The sequence below is a fragment of the Pezoporus occidentalis genome, unplaced genomic scaffold (assembly GCF_034315485.1).
Source record: "Pezoporus occidentalis ecotype Australia unplaced genomic scaffold, CSIRO_AGI_Poc_V1 ctg95, whole genome shotgun sequence".
NCBI classification, from domain to species: Eukaryota; Metazoa; Chordata; class Aves; order Psittaciformes; family Psittacidae; genus Pezoporus; species Pezoporus occidentalis.
This window is the reverse complement of record NW_026916315.1, coordinates 2,709,855-2,730,349: the sequence shown is the minus strand read 5'-3', so window position 1 is coordinate 2,730,349 and position 20,495 is coordinate 2,709,855. Positions and strand designations below refer to the sequence as shown.

General features: G+C 37.1%; 1 protein-coding gene across 7 annotated transcripts in view; it reads left to right on the top strand.

The window, feature by feature from the left end:
• The window catches only part of PXYLP1 (2-phosphoxylose phosphatase 1), a 65,462-nt gene extending 46,075 nt beyond the window's left edge, over positions 1–19,387 (top strand). For all 7 annotated transcript variants that reach the window (XM_062606262.1, XM_062606267.1, XM_062606263.1 and 4 more), the window contains 4 exons: positions 3,244–3,405; positions 4,292–4,418; positions 14,341–14,480; positions 17,053–19,387. In XM_062606262.1, coding sequence (XP_062462246.1) covers positions 3,244–3,405; positions 4,292–4,418; positions 14,341–14,480; positions 17,053–17,984 — 1,361 coding nt within the window. In that variant the 3' untranslated portion in view covers positions 17,985–19,387. The remainder of the gene's footprint in view (positions 1–3,243; positions 3,406–4,291; positions 4,419–14,340; positions 14,481–17,052) is intronic.
• The last annotated feature ends 1,108 nt before the right edge of the window (positions 19,388–20,495 follow it).

Below are 20,495 nucleotides of genomic sequence, written 5' to 3'. Positions count from 1 at the left end.
TAGCCCCATCATAGAAGGCCACCAAATTGGTCAGGCAGGATTTCCCCTCAGTGAAGCCATGCTGGCTGTCACCAAGCGCCTGGTTGATTTTCATGTGCCTTAGCATGCCTTCCAGGAGAATCTGCTCCAAGATTTTGCCAGGCACAGAGGTGAGACTGACTGGTCTGTAATTCCCTGGCTCATCCATTTTCCCCTTCTTGAAAATGGGGGTTATATTTCCCTTTTCCCAGTCGTTGGGAACTTCACCTGACTGCCGTGATTTCTCAAATATGATGACCAGTGGCTTAGCAACTTCATTCGCCAGCTCCTTCAGGACCTGTGGATGGATCTCATCAGGTCCCATGGACTTGTGCATGTTCAGATTTTTAAGATGGTCTCGACCCAGATCCTTTCTTACAGTGGGCCCAAGGTCTTCATTCTCACAGCCCCTGTGTCTGCCTTCCAAGACTTGAGTGGCATGGTCAGAGCCTTTGCCAGTGAAGACCGAGGCAAAGAAGTCATTCAGAACCTCGGCCTTCTCCAAATCCTGTGTAGCTAGATCATCTAGTCCAATTCCCCTACCATGGTCAGGGACATTTTTCACTAGATCAGGTTGCTCAGATATGTTCAGAAATCTAGATAACATGGTTATGCTCCAGGCAGGTTCAAAGTTAGAAGGTCCTTTAGCCCAGTCCCTATTTGAGGTACTTGGTCAGGGTGGTAGTAGATTAGTGGGGAAAGGAGTTTACTAGGCTGGTACCATGTACCTCCTTCCCTGGTATAAACCAGGCTTATTCACTGTACAGTAAAGGCAGTATTTACTAGCTGTTACTAAGTAATTAATAAATGTAGTTATCAGCAGCATTTAGAGTAAGTTAATTTTTAACAAAACTTTCTTAAAATTAATGACATGAACGGTTGTTATTCCTAATCTCTTGAGTCCACAAAACAGTCTTGCATTGCACCCAGAACTGCTGTGTTTATCCTTTAAGGATGTTCTGTCAGTGGCTTTTTAAACTTCAAATGTGTAATCTGATAATTCTGTTAATGCTATTTTTAATATGCAATTTTATTTTTAAATTGAGTAGACTTTTCTCTTTAAGATTTAGTGCTTTTCCTTATTCTTAAATTTGTCTGTCACTGTTAAAATATTTATTCAGCTAGTTTTGTTTACAGATAGCAAGTCTCATTTCTAATCAAATATTTGGCCTCATGAATCATAGGCACTTGATCTTAATAAAATAATGTATGCATCTGTTGACTGCTGTAGTTAATAGTCTCAGTGCACAAATGTGATCTGTTCAGGTTTTTTGTAGTTAAAACTGCGTGAGATAAAAAATTAGGTTCCTTCTTTTGCTTTTAAATCTCCCAACCAAATTTTAGCACCAGTAAATAGCTGCTGCTGTTGGGGTATGGTTTCCCCTGTCTTCTGAAACACTTACTTCTGTGAGTGCTAATGCCAACTCCATATGTTTTTGTGACACTAAGTGATCAGTCGCAATGTTATGAGTTGCTCTGGAGAAAATATTGGTAACAGGAAGCTGAGAGTTGCTGCTCCTAACCTTTTCTGGCTAGGAAGCTCAACCAGTATAACACAACTGCTTGAATTTCACATTTCTACTTTTTAACCAGCTACTGTCTTGTACTGGAGTTTACTTGCAGAGTCCAGTAACTGTTGTAGCACACTCTTAGCTTTTGGGATTTATACCCCAAATACAAATTTGCTGCAAGCTCCGCTTCAAGCCAGAGTTACCAACCTCTGATAGATGTTGCCAAGACTCTGTGTAACCACTAGAGTTTCTTGGTCAGTGGTTTGCAGTGACTCACAATAATGTGAATCTTCACGTGGAAAGAGCTAAAGACTGAATCCAATAGATAAATGCTGGAAAGGCAGCTGAGCTCTGCAGTTTAAGTGGCCAAAATCAAAACTACAGTTTAATTCTCACCAACTACAGTCCTGTGGGCAGTTATATGCAAAATACGAAACAGCTTAAGGAAAAGTTGAAAGTCTCTGCATTTTGCAAGTATTAGCTGTGTCAACAGCACTAGGAACGGTATGGAAAATGCTTCAATTCTGGGTTTGGCAGGCAAAGAGAAACCACATAAAATATTTAAAATGGAGTGAAGAATGACAAGTCTGTGTTATATTAACAGCTACATGCTCTTAAAAATCTTTGTACGTTTCACTTCAGTTTGCTGTTTTCATTGGTTTTCTTTGTCTGCACAACTCTACTGTGGAACAAATTCACCTCTTAAATTAGGACTGGGAGTCAAGATGCAACTGAGGAACTGACCCAGAAGGAATAGTAAAATTCTGCATTGAAATGTGTTCTCTTTCTTTTTCATTTTTCCCTCTTACCACAGAAGACTAGTAAGGGTAAAAATATTAACACTTTCCCTCCTCAGTTTAACCTTCAAATCTTCTGGAGATTCAAATATCAGAAAATAATAATAGAAAAAGAAAGCGTCCATTTGTTGTTACAAGTAGGCTTGTAAGGCTCAAAAATTAACAAATGCTTTCACATCAAGACGAGGTAAAGAGACATTGCCAATACAACTCTGGCCGTGAATTCACATATGCTTCAGCATGCTTCTACGTGTCAGAAGACTTAGTGACGGTATTTATGTTAATTTCCTTGCTGTGTGTGTTAACTGCATTTCTCTGTATTTAACATTTTTGTGATAGTCTCGGTTGCATTGCAACTAATATAGTTTGTGTGCATTTTCTTTAGATAAGTCAGACAGTTTAAGGCTGGCAAGGGTAACAATGGAAGGGCAGAAATTAGTAAGAAATTATGAACAATCCAGCCACTTGAATCTCAACTACTTAGTTTTCCCAGTGGTTTGTAGCACCATTGTCATAACTGTGCTGTGTCTTTTGCTGATGTCCTTCAATCTCGGTTTTTAAATTAAAATGATGAGAGACAGCTGGGCCTGTTATGGCCCTTTTCTTCCTGTTCATACTTTTAGAGCTTTATGAGAAGCTAACAGAGCAGCTTCAAAAAGAGTGCAAAAGGGAAAGTTGTTCTACATCTAGAGGTATTTCTGCAGTCTTAGTCAAGCATTGACTTTGCTAAAGAGCTCTCTGGGCTTGCTTTACTATGTATATCATGAAGAAATCACAGCGAAGATCTGTACAGTAGAGTGACATCTTTTCATGGAAACCATAATCTTTGTGCATAATTACATTTTAGGAAAAAAAAAAAGTCCCATATGTCCTTAAACACTTTTAAAGGTATATGTTGCATGTTTTGCATTTTTCAGTGCATTTAATCCCAGTGAACTCCATCAGGGAAGATGGGTTGAGCACTAAGAGCCGAAAGAGAATAATGCCTGGTTTGCTGACTGAGCCTCCTGCAATAGATCCTGTTTATGAAGCACATGTTTACTGCAATGTTCCCACCATTGCAGAGCGCAGCATGGAAGGTAAGCTTTGTGAATGCAGATGACAGCTTATTTGCTTGTTTCTACATGATGTCATGGATTTGTGCATTGTCAGTTCTTTGGTGCTTGGAGAAGGAACAGCAAATGCCAGCTGGTTGCTGGATTCTGTTAAATCATTCAAAATATACTGTTCTTCTTCCCTTTGTATCCTCTCTGTTGTGTTGATTTTTGGAAGTGGTTTTGTTTCCAGTCAACTGGAGGCCTAAAACTGAAATGTGTGGGAGAGATACAGGTATTTAATACTTGAACTGTAATTCTTATTACAAGTGAGCTGCATTGTAAATAGTTGACTTGGAATTCTAAAAAATACCCTAACCTCCAAAACACAGAAGTAATTAATTTTAGAACTCCAAATCAGTAGACAGCTAGAAGGTACATTTGCATTCTTGCCCTCACAAGACAGCAGCAAGTTATTCTGAATGAGTTCCTTCATTAGAATGTCCCACTAATACATGTAAAATAAATTACAAACTGGTATATCAAAAAGTTCCACATTAGAAATGCTGAAAAATCCATCATTATGCTAGTGGTCTGGAAGAGAGGCATTATAAAAGTGGGTCAAACTTATCATGTTGGCAGAGGTCAGTGCTTGACTAATGTCTTGTATGGTTGCTGGACTTTAGATGTATTGTGGAAAATGTACTAAGAACCTGAGTCTTGCTTAAGTTGTCTTGCAGTTTAAAGTGGAAATCCTTCTTGAGATAGTAAGTTGTCATTTCTCACGGGGTTTTCTTTCACTGCATTACCAAAGCTATTAATCTAATTATACCTGCTGTATTTTATTAAAGAAAATACATGCAAGGGAAAGATTTCTCTCTCACTCCTTTTTTGGGGTTTGTTTCCCCCCCCCCTTCTGTCTTCACTTTAGGGCACGCACCTCATTATTTTAAGCTAGTGTCAGTTCAAGTGTTGATTCGACATGGTGACAGGTATCCACTATATGCCATTCCCAAGACAAAGAGACCTGACATTGACTGTATGCTGCAGCCTAACAGGTAAAATTCTTGGTTTTCATCATTGCCAAGTGTGTGTTTTGCTTGATAATTATTTTGTTCCTCTTCAGAAAACAATTTGTGCAGCCTGAAGCACATTGTGACTTCTTGTGCATTGTCATGGATTATTAAAAAAAAAAAAACAACAAACTCTGCATCAGTACAATTTCCTTGGAAACAGGAACTATTACCTGATACCAGTTCAGATCAGAAGAAATTCTTGGTATTTCTTTAAAAAGCAAAACCTATTTAATTGAATATTTAGGTTACCATTCCTCTTAGATAAGCGTCTAGATGTTTTCTAAATGCATGTGCAGTATTTGAGAATGTCTCTTCCATTTCAGCTAAGCGTACTTCCTTTCGTGTGGATACAAACAGGTCTTAGTTCATCACTACCATAGGAAAATGAATATTTGTGGTTTGTTATTATCTTTTTCTCTTACTTTTCAGAAATGTAGGTTATCATAGTTCCTTCATATTAATGATCAAAGTCATTAGTTAAAGTCAGTGTTAAGGAAAAAATATGGAGGCTGTACATTTAACTATTAAAATAAAAGTTAAACAAAAAGTACATTGTTTGCTACTTGAAAACTACACTTTTCCTTTACTTACCATTCACTGTCTAAAGCTATCACACTTTATTTGTGTCTGTCATTAAAACTTAAACGTTTACCTCTCTATTTCAGTATAGTGTGCTTCTGTCTAATATCATGTCTTTGTAGATTTCTGATGCTTGTCTTCATACATGAACCATTGTGAGCTGTAGCTATGAACTGAATTGCTTCTCTTCCTTGTGGAAGAACCTTTCTTTCTTGTTTGTCTCACTGATAAAGAGGAATTATAGTGTTAGAGCAGTGGAAATAAACAGTGATGTAAATCGCCAACCTTTGTCTTAGCTTGCTTGATTACATGAGGTTTTTTTCCTTTTAAGTAGGATCTGTGGTATTGTTTGGGTTTGTTTTTCCAAACAAAAACTGAGGACTTGCCAGCGAACCTACTGAATACTTACAGTTTCTCTTGTTTTCTTTCTTTTAATTATCAGGTGTGTTAGCAAAACCTCTAAGCAAATCTACACATTTATGCTGCTGCCTACTCAGCAGCGTCAGGTGTGGAGATTTCAGTAACTGGGAGCTGCATCTGCGTTGTGCACTTGCACACATTACTCAGGAAAAGAGGCATAGACATGCTGGTATACAAAGCAATGCAGATACACCGTAAATACTTTTTTTGAGAACAGCATGGAATCTCCTGTCTTTAAAGAAATAACGTTCTCGCTCTTCAGTTATTCGGAATTGGCTTTACTCTCTCATGCTGAAAGTGTTAATGGAACACTGAAAGTACGTTTCTGACTTAGATATATCAAATGAGTGTTTCTTGGTTTGATAGATTCATGGGCTATGTTCCTTGACATTTTAGTAGCTTCCTGTCATCAATAGCATTTATGATTTTTATCTTTTATACCTGAAATAGTCTGTCCTTGCAGCTTTTCCTTAATGGGCTTTTAACAAATGAATCTCTCTGAAGAAGATGGATTATGGTACACTTTTACGCTTCTAGGTTTGTGATTAGCTAGTCTACAGCAGTTCCCTTTGAAAACATGAACCAGCTTTCATAAATGGTCCTGTGTCAGTTTCTGGCTCAAATATATTAAAACCCAAACACCATTGTGATATTGCACAGTAGGAATGTTGCTTAAATACACTGAAGTGACGTGAAAGAATACCTGGAGCTAATTAAGTATAGCTTCATCTCTCAAAGCTGATGGGAAGCTTGATTAAAGAGACTTGCCTAGTGTCTAGTATACATACGGTAGGGGACACAAAGGCTAGCAGAAAATTATAAGAAAATTGGATCTTTCTCTGACGAAAGCTGAAATATGTTGCTTTTCTTTTTAGATACCTGGCTGCATAAAAAAATTGTGCTTGTTATTAATAGGTGTCCTGAAATCTGCAAGGTGTGCAATGCTGTCTTCAGTTGTGGTCAGTGTTGTAATGCTATTTGGCATGAGTAACCGAAAACCATTACTGCTGAATCAAGGGCAACCCTACAAAACCGTGAAACCATCACCAGTTTTCAGCTGTATGTGTGTCTCCCTGTTCATAGGTAACAGGTACTTAGGAGCTCCCAAGTTATTCACGCTACTGTATCTACCTGCCTACATTTTGCATGAGGATCTAAACAGATTTAAAGTTTCCTCTGATACCATATTGGTTGCTGCTTTTCTGTATTGATACTTCAACTTCCACCACAAAATCCTTGTTTTGTGAAAGTGGCATTCAGTGATCCTATCTAACATCCTCCAAGAGAAGTCTGACTTGAGAGATGTCCAATCCCAACAATGTTTTATGCCTGCTGTGAGCTGACTGGCTTTCTGAAATTAGATATGCAGCTCTGAGATTGCGGACAGGAGACCAAACATCAGTTATCTCTGCAGTAGATTTAACCGACCAATTAATTTCTTCATCAAGATGAAAAATGAATCATCTGCTAATAGCTATGATAGCATTTTTATGACCTGCCTATAAGGGCTGAGATTATTCTCAGCATGACATACTAAGTAAAGAAATACGATGCAGATTCCTTCTGGAGTTCTTATAGGTTGTGATCTTCTGATCTTGCTCTGTATCTGTCACATTAGAATGTATGTGAGAACAGTTTATTGCAAAGATGTTAACTGCAAGTGACAATGTTGTATGAAAAGCTGTATTTCTCAGTGTTACAGTGCCACACGAGATGTCAGTTTTGTATTTTCAGAGAAGTTTTTATAGCTGTTTCCGCTTCAGTTTCAGGCAAGGAACACAGCATGAAGGCCGTGAACTCAGGAAAACTATCCATAAAAGGCAGAGAAGTAGTGCAGCTTTTAACATTGCCAACAGAATCACCAAGACAAGCAGATAGGAGGGCACAGTGTCAGGATGTGATGTGGCCAGCAGTGTAGATGCTCTTGGCTGTTACTAATTTATGAAGCATTAGAACATCAGTGTATAGATGATACCTCCCTTACCATTCACAGCTGCTGAATATGAGTGGAGAACCAAAAAGACTGTCTCCTTGAAGCAAAGTTTATGTAAAATAGAATCTCCTGGCTGACTTTGAAAGGGCAGCAGAAAAATTAAAGGAATTGACTCTACCATTCTGTCCAGATGTGTTAAAGCTGACCTGAATAAAGCTAGAATTGTTAGTTTCTGCCATTGTTTTGAATGGAACATTTATTACTTCAACATCAGGAAGCTATTTGCTGCATTTGGTTGTCAGGCCTATATTCTTTTATTATGTAAATTTGGTGCTCAGTTGTAAACATATTTATGTTAAGAGTATTACAAGGTATATAATTGCTGCCTTTGAACTAAAGGTTTTGTGATGCTGTATGGCTAAGATTTCTGAAAGTCTGCCTTATTTAAGCTTTCTTGACTTCAGTTTCAGATAAGTATGCTGTTCATATTCAGTCTGTTCTTTATTTGACTTGGCATTCAGCTGATGGAATTCATTAATTAAGTAGATTATGCTACAGGCCCATGGACTTCTAATGGGTATGCAAAATAGCCTTGAGGTCACAAGTCGGTTTTGTGAATTACGGATTGTGACATGTAAGTGTGAAATGAATATAAGCAAATGGATTAAATGCTTTGGAAATTTCTTCCATCTAAAACTTCAATTAATACTGTTTTCATTGTTCTGGAAACAAATTTCCAAAGGGAGCTGAATAATACATACATTTTTCCTCAAGAAAATTAATGGAATGATGTTACAAAAATCCTTTCATTGTAGTGTTTGCTTGTGGGAGGCATAAATTAATCTTCCGCTTTTCCCTTTGTATCTTACAGTGTCAAAACTATATATAAATGCAAAAGTATGTAAGTATATACTCATAAAATTATAAATGTACTATATTGCATATAAAAATATGCAATGTTTCTTCATTGAGTTTGTATGCAAGACAGTGAAGAAATGCTTTTTGAAAGATGCTGTCGTTTCATAGTATGCTGGTTTAATTAGCATATGCTTTGAGGCATTTTGAAAGGTGTTGATGTTAATCGTAAGAAGCTTAGTAACAAACGTTTGAATTTTAGGTTCAATATGCACATGTCTTGAGACTGCCAGAAAAATGAAAGCAAAAAGTGTGGGAGAGGCAAGTATCATATTGTAAGCTAAAGGAGGTGTGGGTTTGACTTGGAGGCAGGTCAAAGCATGATGCAGGCCAGAATTAGGTGAAGAAAGGTCTCCTGAGGCCTCTTCTGACTTCTCTAGAAACTCAGAAGAGCAATGAAGTAGACTGGATCACTATAGAGCGTTATAAAAATGTAAAGGCTCTAAGAGCTTTATGAATAAATATGCCGCAACAGTACTGATGCTGTTGTAACTATCTGTTTTGTAGACTGCAATAATCTGTTGTTGGTTTTAGTGGCTCTTTCATTCATTTGCCTTCTAAAAGGAAGCAGTATAGTCCTTTGATCTAACGCTTTTTTTGTCTACTTAAATGTCACAGAAAACACATTATTTTTGCTTGAAGTTGTATGTTTTTTCATTTTAAGTAAAGAGAAAAGGGACTGCCCTTTGATTCAGTTACCAGACAGAATCTGGTATATCTATTATATGATTACAGAAAGGTAACGTTCCTCTGTCCAAAGCTTTGCGTGTGCAAGGCATGGTCATGTTTACTCGCCAAGTGACACACTGAAGGTTCTGCAACTGCCTGTGACATGTTCAGTCCTCTGCAAATTCTGCATTTATTAACAAAAGTGATATTTGCATAGATAAATGCTATTTGGGAAGGAAAAAGTTATCTCATTTTTGTAAATGTCCACCTCCACAAGTTCTTTCTTGTGGCATGTAGACCTCAGAACTCTATAGTGCTGTAAAAGGACAGCACTGTGCAGTTACAGAGGTAAGATGAGTAAAAAGTTTACTTCTCCATAATTCTACTTTTGATTAAATGACACAGTAATTAATCTCAATAATTACATTTTTTTTTCTGACAGTTTCTTTTTAATCATAACCTTGACCAATACATTTTTTTTAGCCTGTAGCATTTTGCATGATGGCAAAACCACGTTATTTATGCCACTCCTGAATTTTTATGAACATGTAAATTATTAAATAAACTGGAGCTGCCTCTAATCTTGTCAAGAGGATGTCTTTCCATGTCTGTTCCTTAAATTCTGTAACTTGGCAATTTAGCGATATATGGTCTCAAATTTGTACATGGTTCAAAAGAGCATTCAATTTAATGAGTTGGAGGACAGAGTGGATGCTGTGGTTTGTTGACCATCACCTTTGTTGAAGAAACAAGGCTTGCACTGTACTTCATTTTACTGTATACATAGTAGAAATAAGACAGTAGTTCAGTGGTCTAGTAGCCTAAATAGGGAAGAATGTTAAAGGAATCTGAGCCTGTTCCCACTGAGGAATTAATTTTGATAAAAGTAATCCTAAAATTAATAAATGTAAGGATTAACAGGTGGGGAATTTTTACCCAAATTGACCTTTTTGGGTCTGTTTTGCAGTTTAGGTCAAAGGAGGAGCAAAACTAGATCTGATTTCTATTTATGTTTTAATTCTTTAATAAAAACAATTTCTGCTAACAAGGATCAGAAGGGAAGCAAGTATTTCACAAGTAGACAATATAAATCAATAGCAGTATTTTCCTGAATGATCCTGAGATAAGTAGACCTGAGAATCAAGGATGATTTTCTTTTTGCTCTGTGAATTGACTATGAAATCTGGCAATGGTCTACATGCTGTGCTGCTGATGATAATATTTAAACAGAGGCAACCAGCTCAAAGAGCTAACTTTTTACCGAAAGAGGCTTCCATACACTCAGTCTGAGCATTGCTTTATCCAGGGGCAGAAAGCCCCATTCTCTCCCAAACCAGTTCCTAAATATCGACCTTGAAGTCTTGAATTCAGTTAGTCTCATGGGGTGGGGTACAAGAATGTCCTGTAACAAAGTTGTTCCACTGCTATGCAAGATTTGAAAGTTTGCTGTATAATATCTTTAAACTTAATGTGAAGCTGCATGAGTAAGGTTTCATACCTTTGCATGTCTATAATAGATGCAATAGATGTATTTTTGTGCCTGTTTCTCACAGTGTTTTGTGCCATTATAGCATAACCATCCAAAATCAATCAGCAAATTTTCTGAGGTGTCATGTACATATGCTCACCCTGGTACTATATTTCTCACTTTGCTGTGCTAATTCAGAACAACCAGCAAGTTAGTGTTCGCTTCTCATAAATAAATAAATAAACAAATCAATCAATCAAGCAATTAATCCAAAAAAACAACCACCTCATTTCTATTTTTTTTTTGTAGCTCAGCTCCTCAAGGAAAAGGGAAATTGTTATTAAAGGGTGAAAAGATGTCAGCTCAGTTGCTGGCATTTGAACCATAGTTCAAATAGTTGCACAGGATGGTTTCTTTCAGTGTATGGTGGTTACAGTGTAGCTACAAAGAGGTGACATTTTGGTATTAAAGCTTCTTAAGACCTTTACAAAGAAGATACTTAAATGTTGAATAAGGATTTAAATGTTGGTCCATTTTAATGCTAGTGCATGAAAACTGCACTATTAAATCTGGGCCCATTATCCCAGTGTTTAGTTTGTAAATAAAAAAAAAGCTGAATTCATTATTTGAGGGGAAAATAACCGTTCTCAGCTTTGTCACAGATAAAATTTATTTTACAAAAATAAGATAATTAAAAGGAAAATTAACAGACATTAAAGATGGAAATAAATATTCAAATTAAGAAAAAGTGTGTTTATTACTAGTGGTGTTAGGTGAAAAGCCGTTCCATGTTCTGACACAATTTGAAATATTTATTGTATAAATACATTTTCCAAATGTGGTAACTTATCGTCATAATGTCCAGCAGTGTGCAGAATGATATCTCTTTAGCCCATTTTTATTTTCTGGTTACTTTTATGGAAATTAATTTTAAGGATATTTTAGTCTTTTCAACTATACAACTGAGTAATTTTCTTTGCTTCCCGCTCAAACAGTCCCAGCAGTCTTGGTCGTGTTGCCTAGATACTCCATCTCTTGCAGCATCTGTAAATTGGCCAATTCAACAGGAGGATTCTTATTCTAAATAAAAGAGAAATCTTGGAGCAGGGAGGGGGAATCTTTTGTTACCAGGTGGCCTGAGTGGTGCAGTGAATTTTGCTTTTGAGAAAAATAAGTTTTTATTTGCTCAGTTATACACGGTTAATCGGAGAATTGCCAGTTTGTTCAGAATCTTGTTACATACATGAGGATTACATTCAGGGTAAAAGTATACTGTAGCCTGAGATGTCTGTCCCTGTCAGGCAAAATGGTTCTTCCTTCTGTTGGTTTTGGGGTTTTTTTTTTCTTCTTCCCCTGGAATGTATTTAGCAAGTAGTAAGCTTTGAATTTATATTCAGAAATACATTTAACAGTCGTATTTCATAATTCAGTTCTGCAAGCATGTGCTTAACCTGTGCTCACTTTAAAAAGAATGTAATCCAAAGTCAAGTAACTTGAATCTAAATGGCTATATGAAAAGCTATATTAATATAGTGGAATATGATTTTATAAATTACCATATATGTTATTATTTTATGTTGGATGTTAGTTTATCTTGCCTGCCACTTTTTAGATAAATCTTTTCGCAAAGCACTGATAAATACTTCTTTTTCTTCTTTTCTTTCTTCCTTCCCACAAGTGATTGCTGAGGCAGTTTTATCGGTGTGGGTTTGATTCCATTAGTATTCAGATTTTTGTAAGCAAAACAGCAAAAGAAGCAGAATGGTTAATGCAGTTCTTTTCATTTTCTTGCACATGTACTTGCAGAAATTGCTAATTAAGTAAACAGGGTTTAAGGAAAATTATGACTGACAATTTATTCGTGTTTATAGCTTTTTAAAGGGCAAAGTTTAGAACATTGGGGGTTCAGCCTGCTACATCTGTAATAAGCTTAAAAAGCTATTTACGAATGAGTTTAATTTAATTTTTTCTCAACCTGATTCTTCCATTTTTAGATTGCACTGCTGGGCTGTAAAAACAATGAAATGTACAAAAAGTTAATTCACCTCTGGAGCTGGATTAAGCTTTCTAATGTATGCTTACTGTAAGAGGAAGCTCTACTGCTTTGGAAAGGAACAGTACCTTTTCTATGTAGCTCTACATCTCAAATACTAATCTTCAGTTGAATTCTCAAAATTATAATATACAGAAGAAGCTGTGGATTTAAAACGCCATAAATTGGGTGGTTTTCTTTTTAATTGGAAGTAAATATGAAAAAAATTCTTTTGATATTTTTATCTCACCTTGCTTTTGTCTCATTTTACATTTTATCTTGCTGGCAGTTGCACCAGAATTTATTGTACCATTTTACTCACAAGATATTCTTTTTCTGAAGGTAAATTAAATACTAGAAAATTCAAGTTTTATAAAATGGTATGACAGTGTGCTGCCTCTCTGTCGACAGAGGTATTGATTCTTATGAGACCTCCTGTACAGGCATGCTGTGAGCATTGCTCTGCAAGAGGTGCTTTTGCGCTTGGGAGTGTCTTAGTTGTCTCTTCTATGTATAAGCATGAATGTCTTTGCCCTAGCAAACTTTGATTAGGCACTTCCTCCTACTTTAATAGTGTTATTGCTCCCTCTTGTGGATCGTGCAACTCTGGAAGGGATTTTTTTCCAGACCTGAAGTTTTTGTATCACAATAGTTGATCATTTTAGCAAAATGTAAATATGAACAATAAACACTAAAACCAGATTTCTGTAAAAGTTATCTGATCCAATTTATCTTCTATTTTATATACTTTTTTTGTTGTTGTTAGTAATATAAAAAACACTTACTGTATTCAGGCTGAAAGCCCTATTAAGATGAGGGCTGTATGGGGTGGAGTTGGGTTGCCAGTTTTTTATTTAGTTCTGCACCAAAGTAGAGGTGACTGTGACTTTTCTTGAATGTTGACATTTAACAAAGAAAATCCCTACTTATCTAATGTATTTCTCTTGCAGAAGTGTGATTGTAGATTTAGGTTTTTAAAGGTTTAAATCACTGTGGAATTTTTTTGTGTATGTAGTTTTCCACACAGTAGTACAACAATGGACAGAGCCTGTAGTGTATCTGAAATTTGCAGAACAGTTTAGGAGATCTAAGCATTCTTTCCCTGACTTGAATTCAGTGAGTTAACTTAGACATTTTTGTCTGTATCTCTTTTCCAGTTGCATTCATTATGTGCATTGTGGGAGTATCTCATCTTTTTAAGTGTCCAGCAGTGTTGGTCTCTTTCTTCCTGGGTAATGGTACAATACCAAAAACAATGATTTCCAATTTTAATGGGGATACCAGATAATACTTTCCAGGTGCAACTTAACTGAGGCTATATGTGCTATTTGATTTGGAGCTTGAAGTGATCAGAATAGTTAGTGTTGGAAAGGACCTGAAGATCATCTAGTTCAAATAAAAATAGAAATAAAGGCTGACATTGTAATCAGCATAGTATGTTACAAAACTTGAGAATACCTTCAAGATCATCTACTTAAACTACTGGTTATTTGAACCCTTTTAGATTGTTAGTGCCTTTAGTCATAGAGTTAAAGTGCAATAGTACTTCAGAAACTGGACAGAGTATTTTTTGGTAGGGATTTTTTCTTTTTAATTCACAACAGCATTAGTGACTGTGTTTAAAAAAAAAAAAATCTTTCAAAATTAATCACCAAAAGGTAGCATAGTTTTAACATGGCAAGTTTCCCTGTAGGCCTTTGGTAGTTAGTAAGTACTTAGGTTTATTTTGCATACTTTCAAAATTCTTCAGTGAGACCAGATGTTGTCTCAGTGGGAAATAACCTCACACTATGAAATGTCTGAGCTGATATAGTCAGAACGCTTGACTCTCCTGAGCTGTTTTCCCATATACTTTGGGAAGTTTTCACATTTTGGTTTACCTCTCTAGGAAACCTTCTCATCCTCGGCTTGAAGCTTTCATTAAACATATGTCAAAAGGGTCTGCAGCCCAGATGGGTGGTTCCCTAATCAGCCTGCCTCGCTACCCTAGCCATTCTTTGTGCGAAATGGGAGAACTAACACAGACAGGTAAGTTCCAATAGAGCTCTGTCTTTCCCTCTGTTCTGTTAAATACAGTCTGCTTGAAAAGGGATCTCCTATTTTTCTTTATATTGAAATAAATGCTTTTTTTTAATGGGAAATGTATAATGTTGGTCATAGCCTAGTTTCTGCTGAGATATGAATATAGTATTAGAGTCTCTACAGTAGAAGGGGTAACAGTTTTAGAAACTGTGCTTTATCCTATAGCTTGCCAGTTCTGTTACAGGTCCATCACGCTTGCCATCTCTTAATAATGTTATTTGTAACAAGTCAGAGCACTCGCACCACAAAATTGCTTGGTCACCCTTGTAAAAAATGGCATTGCTCAGTCCCTCCTGAGGAAGGTCTGTAAGGGTTTGTAATTCAGCATGGCCATGGAACTAAAGAATTCAGTTGCCAGTTTTTACCTATGATTAACTACTGTGTCCCCTGCATGGGATTCAGATGTAATAGATAAATATGATGCTTGTATTATAGAAATAGAAAACTTTTTACACATGGTGCTTTTTCCTTCTCTCCTCCCCTGCCCCAAGCTTTGTAGTGAAACCCCAAGGTTGTGGGTTTTGACATATTTATTTTTGTATTTTTTTTTTTTCCACAGGAAAATTAGTTATTTTCTTATTCCATCTATCAGATCTGCTGAGCTATTTATTGGGAGGAAAGGTGGAAATTTTAGCAATTAAGTTCCAAACAACTATTTTTAAAAGTTGAAGTTTTGAGACTTTGTCCAGTATTACTTCTGACAAGAAGACTGCTGAGCTCTGCTAGTGAACATATTGTTTAGTTCATCTGAACCAAAGAGGTGGGGGAGATGGGAGGTAACCAAAGTGTTGCAGTGAGGGATTTGTCTATGTAGAAGAAAGTATGTGGAGAGTTGAGAGTAATGTGGTGCTGAGGGTGCTGAGAATGTTAGAAAGAGATAAAGGGTTTGGGATTGGAGAGGGAAAATGGTAGTGGTGGATCAGAGCCATGATAAAAGGGCCATTTGCAAAAGACCTGGGCCTGCTGTCAGCAGGCAATAGAAAATATGAGGAGAACAAAAGGTAAGAAGGCAAAAGTATAGAAACAAGTTGTCACTTTGTATGAAACAGATTCCACAGATCTTGGAATTTTTTGTGTTCTCCACCCAGAATAGCCAGATGAATTAATATGGGCTGAAGTCCATGCGTTTGTTTGCTGTGCTTATTTTTCTGCATATATCCATATCAGTGTGTCAGAACCAAACATATAGAAATGCTTTCCCACAAACGTGGAAACATACTGTTGCACCACTGGGCAGAAATGCGATTGTGAAAAGCGTTATTCACATGTGGATTTTTCTCTTCAACATTCATGAATTTAACAGACTATTCATATTAATAACACTTTTCGTTCTCCTGTATCTTTTCAAATTTTAACATTGATCCATTCCTTTTTATTCCCACACCTTGCTTTTTACTATGTTGCTCTTTTTATCTTAAATACCAATGACGGAAAGAGTATATCACAGTGGATCTGGGTAGTCAGTAGGTTTGGAGACTGCCTATGGAGAACAAAAAGAGTGTTGAAGATCTGAGGAGTTAGTGGCATTTTCCACTTGCCAGCTGTCTTTCCAGGACCTTCTGTATTCTTCAGTCCAAAACTTGCCTGTCGTATTCTCATAAGTTCTGGGATCCCACCAGAAGAAATGCTTGTGTTAAGCGAGTGTCAAGTCTTGCAAAGTGATGTCAGGAGAAACCTAGTCAGGTTACCGAGGAACTCCTCCTAACACAGCATGTTGCGTGTGAAACTGGACTCAGCACTGCCCACAACTTGTAACTGAGAGAGTATCTGGGACTTGTATTGCCTGTAGTAAGCTATATAGATGGTCTAGTTCATAAAGGGTTCATGCCTGCTGCTTTGCTGCTGTGGGAGGATAACACAAGCAAGGTGGATTCTGGAATAAAGGTTTTGGCATGTGACAAGGATATGCACCCTCTTCCTTTCCAGCTGGATCAAGGCAGAGCCTTAGTGTAAGATTTATTGAGCAATTGTAGCACTTCCCTGAAGAAATCTGGAGAAGGAAGTTTGATGCAGCTGACACACCTCACCACTGTGTTTTGTGAGTTTACACACTAGTTTATATTCTGTGTGCTCATTTCCTGGCTGCTGGTAGTTTTACCAGCTGCCATAAATTTGCAGGGAGCACAGCATTCACTGCCTGTCTGAAAACCTGACTCAGCTGCAGTCTGGATCCATCTTTATAACTGTCTTTCAGTTATGGTAGACCCATTCAGTCTGTGTCTCTAGTCCAGAACAACACTAAGGTTTGAAACAAATCTTAAGGAACCAGCTTTATTTATCTACATCTCAGTTTAACTCCTACAATCTAAGACATACTGAAGAATAGCAGGTATCTGACATTACATGCAATTTTCCTAATAGTTAAGCATAGGTGAAGTTCAGTTGTGAACATTTTTGACCTTTAAACTAATAGTTCATCTATCAGTAGGACTGCTAGCAGTGCTTTTTTTTTTTCCCTCCAAAAAATAAATCAAGATTCTAATCATGTGTTGTAACTTCTTTTAAAATTCTCTTTCAGGGGTTGTGCAACACTTGAAAAATGGACAACTGTTGCGAGATATTTATATAAACAAACATAAACTGCTTCTGAGTGACTGGACAGCAAAACAGCTTTACTTGGAGACAACAGGAAAAAGTCGAACCCTGCAGAGTGCTTTGGCACTGCTCTACACTTTTTTGCCAGATTTTGACTGGAAGAAAATTAACATCAGACATCAGTGGAGCACCATTTTTTGCTCTGGAAGCTGCAACTGTCCTATGCGAAACCACTACCTGGAAGAGGAACAGCGCAGACAGTACAGTTTGCGGGTGAAAAACAATGACTTAGAGAAAATATATGTGGATATGGCAAAGATTGTAGGCATTCCCACCAGGCAGTTGAGAGCTTCTAACCCAATAGATTCTCTCTTGTGCTATTTTTGCCACAATGTCAGTTTTCCATGTACCAAAACTGGCTGCATTGATATGGAACACTTCAAAGTGATCAAAAGACATCAGTTGGAGGATGAGAGAGAAAGACAGGAAAAGAAACTTTATTTCTTGTATGCACTATTGGCTACTCATCCTCTCCTCAACCAGACTGTTAATCGGCTGCAGCGTATTGTAGAAGGCAAGAAAGAAGAAGTATTTGTTCTTTACTCTGCACATGATGTCACATTGTCACCTGTTCTTAGTGCCTTGGGCATTACAGATGCCAGATTTCCTAGATTTGCTGCCAGATTAGTTTTTGAGCTGTGGCAGGATGGGAAGAGACCCAAAGATCACTTTATCCGCATCCTGTATAATGGCGCTGATGTCACATTCCAGACCTCATTTTGTAGGGATTATTATAAACAGTCCGCAAAGCCAATGTGCCCCCTAGAAAAATTTGTCAATTTTGTCAAGAGGGATGTGTTCGTAATTTTTAACAGCACTAGTTATTACGATGCATGTCATAGAAGGCCACTGTAGGGCAGGTGAGTGGAAAGGAAGCAATGTTAACTTGTGTATCAGTGAAAGTCTGTATTCTGGTTGAAGCGCAGTTCAGTTCTGTTATTTCTCGTACTTGTATGTGTAAGTACAAAAGGATATTGCTTGAAACATTCTTCAGATATTTTTATTTTTCATTCAGACTGCAGGTAGTCTCCAACAAAAGAACAAGTGCTGAGGGGGTGTTATGTCTATGTGTATGCCCACATATGCTGTGTGAACTGTGATGGTAAATCACATGGCTATTATAACCGGTATGTCACTCGATAAAGAGTGAGAAAGCATAGACTTTGTTTCTCTGTACTCCGGAGCAATACTTGGATACCTTAATTTTAAAACCAAACCCACAATCTCAGTAATTTTAAGCAGTTTGTATCATGGCCTTTATGAATTCCAGAAATCTGTATTAAGTCATTTGTAATAAATTCTTGAACCTCCCTACTAAAAACAAAGAAGCCTTGTAAAGTTTAGGGGCAGGTCTTTAAAGCAAAGTGCATGTGTGTATCTGTGCATCCTTAGCTGAGCATGTACAAAGGAGCATGTGCCTTTCTGACCTCATAGACCTATAAATATTTGGCTGTTGTTGCCAGTGCCAGAGAAGAGTGTACTGGAGAACAGATACAAAACTCTATTCTTTGATTGCATTTTCAGCACTTTGAATAGTTCAAACACAGTCTAGAAATATGTAAAGGCCTCATGACATTAAAATAGATAGCAAACGCTAACATTACCACTAAACCTGAGTGGTTAGGGTTAGAAATCAGTTTTATGGTGAAGTTTTGGGCTGTTTCCTGTTGTGAACATGTTCAAGCTGCTCTGCTATGGAACACATCAGTGGTTTTGGAATTTGATGTAGTGACTGCTTGAGACAGCTTGACTAAACAAGAAGAAAATTTTGTAGTTGATTTAGTATTTTTATGGACTAGGAAGTTCTTATTTTGTAAGATTAGACTTGTATGTATTGTACTGTGTATATTTATAACACAGTAAATTTTTCTTACTTGTTTAGTTTGTAAAGAATTGTGAAGCTTACTTTAGATGTTTTTTCCCCTTGATCAGGATGTTTAGACTTAAGAATAAACTTTTATGGGTAACTTGAACAATGAGTAGATATGAAAACTTGTACTTCAGACTGCTTTCATCTGTTTAGGAGTGGTAAATTGAGAACCAATTTTTAATAGAACTCATAGAAATTTTATAATGGTGGAAGTTTTTTATGCTTCTAGAAATAATTTAGTCTGTGACTTGTGATGCAATGGTGCTAGTTTATCAAAGAAAACACAACTCAGTGTAAGTCCTCTGACTAGTGGCACATTCCACTCTCTCTGTTTTCAATGCTGCATTTGAGAATGTTTTTTAAATAAAATTTTGGGGCCTGTTTGTAACTTGTGTGTTACATTTATTCTGACTTCCTTAGCTCTTTGCAGTAATGTGTATTGTGTTGTTGCTTGTTGCATTAGTAACTTCTGCACTTAATACATATTTTGGTTCCTCATCTGAGAAGAAGCAGATATACATTTTGCGAATACTGAAATATTATGTATGCCACATTAGAATGTGTAACTTCTGGAAACATTTTCTGTCTAAGAGACTAGCTCTGGTAGTTGTTGTACATGTTTGTGTGCTGGAGGGCAAACAGGAAGAGAGAATCTGAAAGTTGAGTTCGCTTTGTTATAAATGGCGTGAACTGGATTGCTTGTCCAGTGTAAGTACTAAATACTCCAAAGAGCTGTTGAGCTATCAGCAAAAGCCAGCTATAGCTCTTCAGAGGGTTATCTGTTGGACCTTTGTTGCTGTTTGGTGACCATTTGCAGGAATGATGCTGAAATGTAGAGAATGTTACCATAGGCATATCATTGGTGTTTCAAGCAAGTTATTTACAAACTTTGAACCCTTTACAGCTTTTGCACATGCCAGTCTTGGTGTCTTCAAAAGCCTGTGCTAGGAACAGTATTTAACCTTGCATCTTCTTCTGAAGACAGACCATAGAAGTGTTCTGATTAGATTTCCTTGTGCAGAAAGATCCCCTCTGACTGTGGAAGAAGTTTTGAGATGCAGCCATGAATTGGAGGACATGAGAATTAGAGTGGATTTTTCACTTGTTGGGCTCAAAGAAGCATTGAGATCCCAGATATTAATGGATATTGCAGCTATTTTCAAGACTTCTATCTTAACTTTTTTTTGAGAGCAGCAAAATGGCACTGATTTTGTGGACTTTTGGTCAACTAATAAGCATTCTGCTTGAAATTTCCAGTAGATCTGGAGGTTAATTCCCTGAAGTAAATGAGTTAAGTTAGGTGCCAGGAAATATGCTCATCTGTATAGTCACACATCTTGAAAAAACTGAGACAGATGCAGAAAGGCCAGATTCTGTTAGTAGCTGCAGTTCCTCAGATTGCCCCAGATATCAAATGTTTGCCCTTTCTGGATGTCTGACCACAATCAACAGTGCTGTGTGGAAGGGTGTCCCTAACAATGGTGGTAAGGGTGAAT